Source organism: Austrofundulus limnaeus, unplaced genomic scaffold (assembly GCF_001266775.1).
Source record: "Austrofundulus limnaeus strain Quisiro unplaced genomic scaffold, Austrofundulus_limnaeus-1.0 Scaffold538, whole genome shotgun sequence".
Taxonomy (NCBI): domain Eukaryota; kingdom Metazoa; phylum Chordata; class Actinopteri; order Cyprinodontiformes; family Rivulidae; genus Austrofundulus; species Austrofundulus limnaeus.
The window spans coordinates 45,498-47,359 of NW_013952940.1; the positions used below are offsets into that span (position 1 = coordinate 45,498).

The following is a 1,862-nucleotide window of genomic DNA, read 5'->3' on the forward strand; positions in this document are numbered from 1 at the left end:
GAGCAGAACTTACCTTCCACAGCAATTATTTTTAGTTAGCATGTAGCTAAAATCTAACCATGGTTATATAATAGCAGCTGCATTCTGGTGTGATAAGCTCTATGTTTTATATTCAATTAACGTTTGATCTGATTAGTCGACTAATCGAAAAAAATAATGGTTTCCCTACTGGAAAGTCCTTGAAAGGTCCTTGAATATGATGTTGACCAAGGTGTGGGAACCCTATTTATTATTATTGTTGTTGTTGTTGTTGTTGTTGTTGTTGTTGTTGTTGTTGTTGTAATAATTATGATGAAAATGTTTCATTAACAATTGGAAATCATCTGGGGAAGCTCACTTGGTGTTTCATGTCTCAAAGGGGTCCCAACCCCAAGTTTGGGAACCACTAATTTAGGCTATTTCTAAAACATGGCCGCCATCTCAAAAGTCGCCATATTGGATCAAAAGGGTAAAAAGGTCAAAGGGTGTCCTGCRACTTTTGACTCACCTTGTAAATCTWCRACTGATTATCTTYTCAAGTCAGCCTGATTCAAGATGGCTGCTTCGGCTAATTGTTGTTAGTAAACACAAAAAAGACTAACTCAGTTGGTTTATGACACAAGAATGTGGTGWAAAGATGATGCTCAGTGTGTTTTTGTTCTGTTAGGCGTGGGTTCATCATGGGGGTGTGGAACTCCCACACCTCGGTGGGGAATATCTTGGGCTCTCTCATCGCAGGAGTCTTCGTCTCCTCGGAGTGGGGAATGTCCTTCATCGTCCCCGGACTCATCATCGCCTCCACGGGGGTCCTGTGCTTCTTCTTCCTTGTTGAAAGTCAGTTTGAGCAGCTGACAGATCTTTGATTCAGATCATAAAAGTTTGGGTCGATAGCATGGTTTATCATACTTTAATATCTCCAAACTGCCTCATCTGCTTCTCTGTTTGACTCAGAACCTGAAGATGTGAACTGCACTTCTCCTCAGCATCACGTGAGTTTTCACAGACGTCACTCCTCCTCACTCACCTGTCACACAAACCGTTTGAACTAACAGGTGTGTGTGTGTGTGTGTGTTCCTCAGAGCGTTCAGGAAAACGGCGAGACGGAGCCTCTCCTGCGCAACTCGGTCAACGGGAACCACGTGATGAACGGCGGCATCACCACGCAGCTTCCAGAGGAGGTGGAGGAGCATCCCGAGGCCATTAGTTTCTGTGGGGCTCTCCGTATACCTGTGAGTTGAAAATCACGCGCTTTAAACAAAGTTTTGGTTTCAAATGGGCYTTTTTTTTCTTGAAGTAGATAGTGTTTATAAACATATATTTTGGGGGGAATGTCATCCTTTGGCTCCATGTAGTGGTCTCATCCAGGGTGACATCCTTACTTCTCCATCTAATATTTTTTTTTGTTTGTTTGTGTGTYTGACACAGGGAGTGGTGGAGTTCTCACTCTGTCTGCTTTTTGCCAAACTGGTCAGCTACACGTTCCTATACTGGCTTCCTCTTTACATCTCAAACGTCGGTCAGTTTCAAACCTGTCTGTCTTTAATTCATTCAGGATAACAGACCTTCATTCTGTGCTTTCTTTTGTTTACGCAGCACATTTTAAGGCGAAAGAAGCAGGAGACATGTCAACGTTATTTGATGTCGGGGGAATCYTGGGTAGACTCTTGAGTTTTTATCACGTTTTGAGTTTGTTTTTAGATTCTGAGGAAATAAATGAAATGAGAACGTTGAGCTCAAAACATACAGCTGATGTCATTATTACTCTGAAATTGTAAAAAAAAAGCCCACTTTTTTGCAAATTATTATTTATTTATACACTAAACTTGTATTGACCTTTACTTATGTGTATTAAACTAAACATAGAATCTCTTCAGATTATAATT

General features: G+C 41.1%; 1 protein-coding gene across 1 annotated transcript in view; it reads left to right on the forward strand.

Moving 5' to 3' along the window:
- Window positions 1-1,862, forward strand: part of slc37a2 (solute carrier family 37 member 2) — a gene marked incomplete in the record, with an annotated part of 19,361 nt that overhangs the window by 9,757 nt on the left and 7,742 nt on the right. The window contains 5 exon segments of the mRNA XM_014026266.1: window positions 647-813; window positions 931-968; window positions 1,059-1,208; window positions 1,405-1,495; window positions 1,573-1,631. Of these exon segments, the coding sequence (XP_013881720.1) occupies window positions 647-813; window positions 931-968; window positions 1,059-1,208; window positions 1,405-1,495; window positions 1,573-1,631 (505 nt within the window).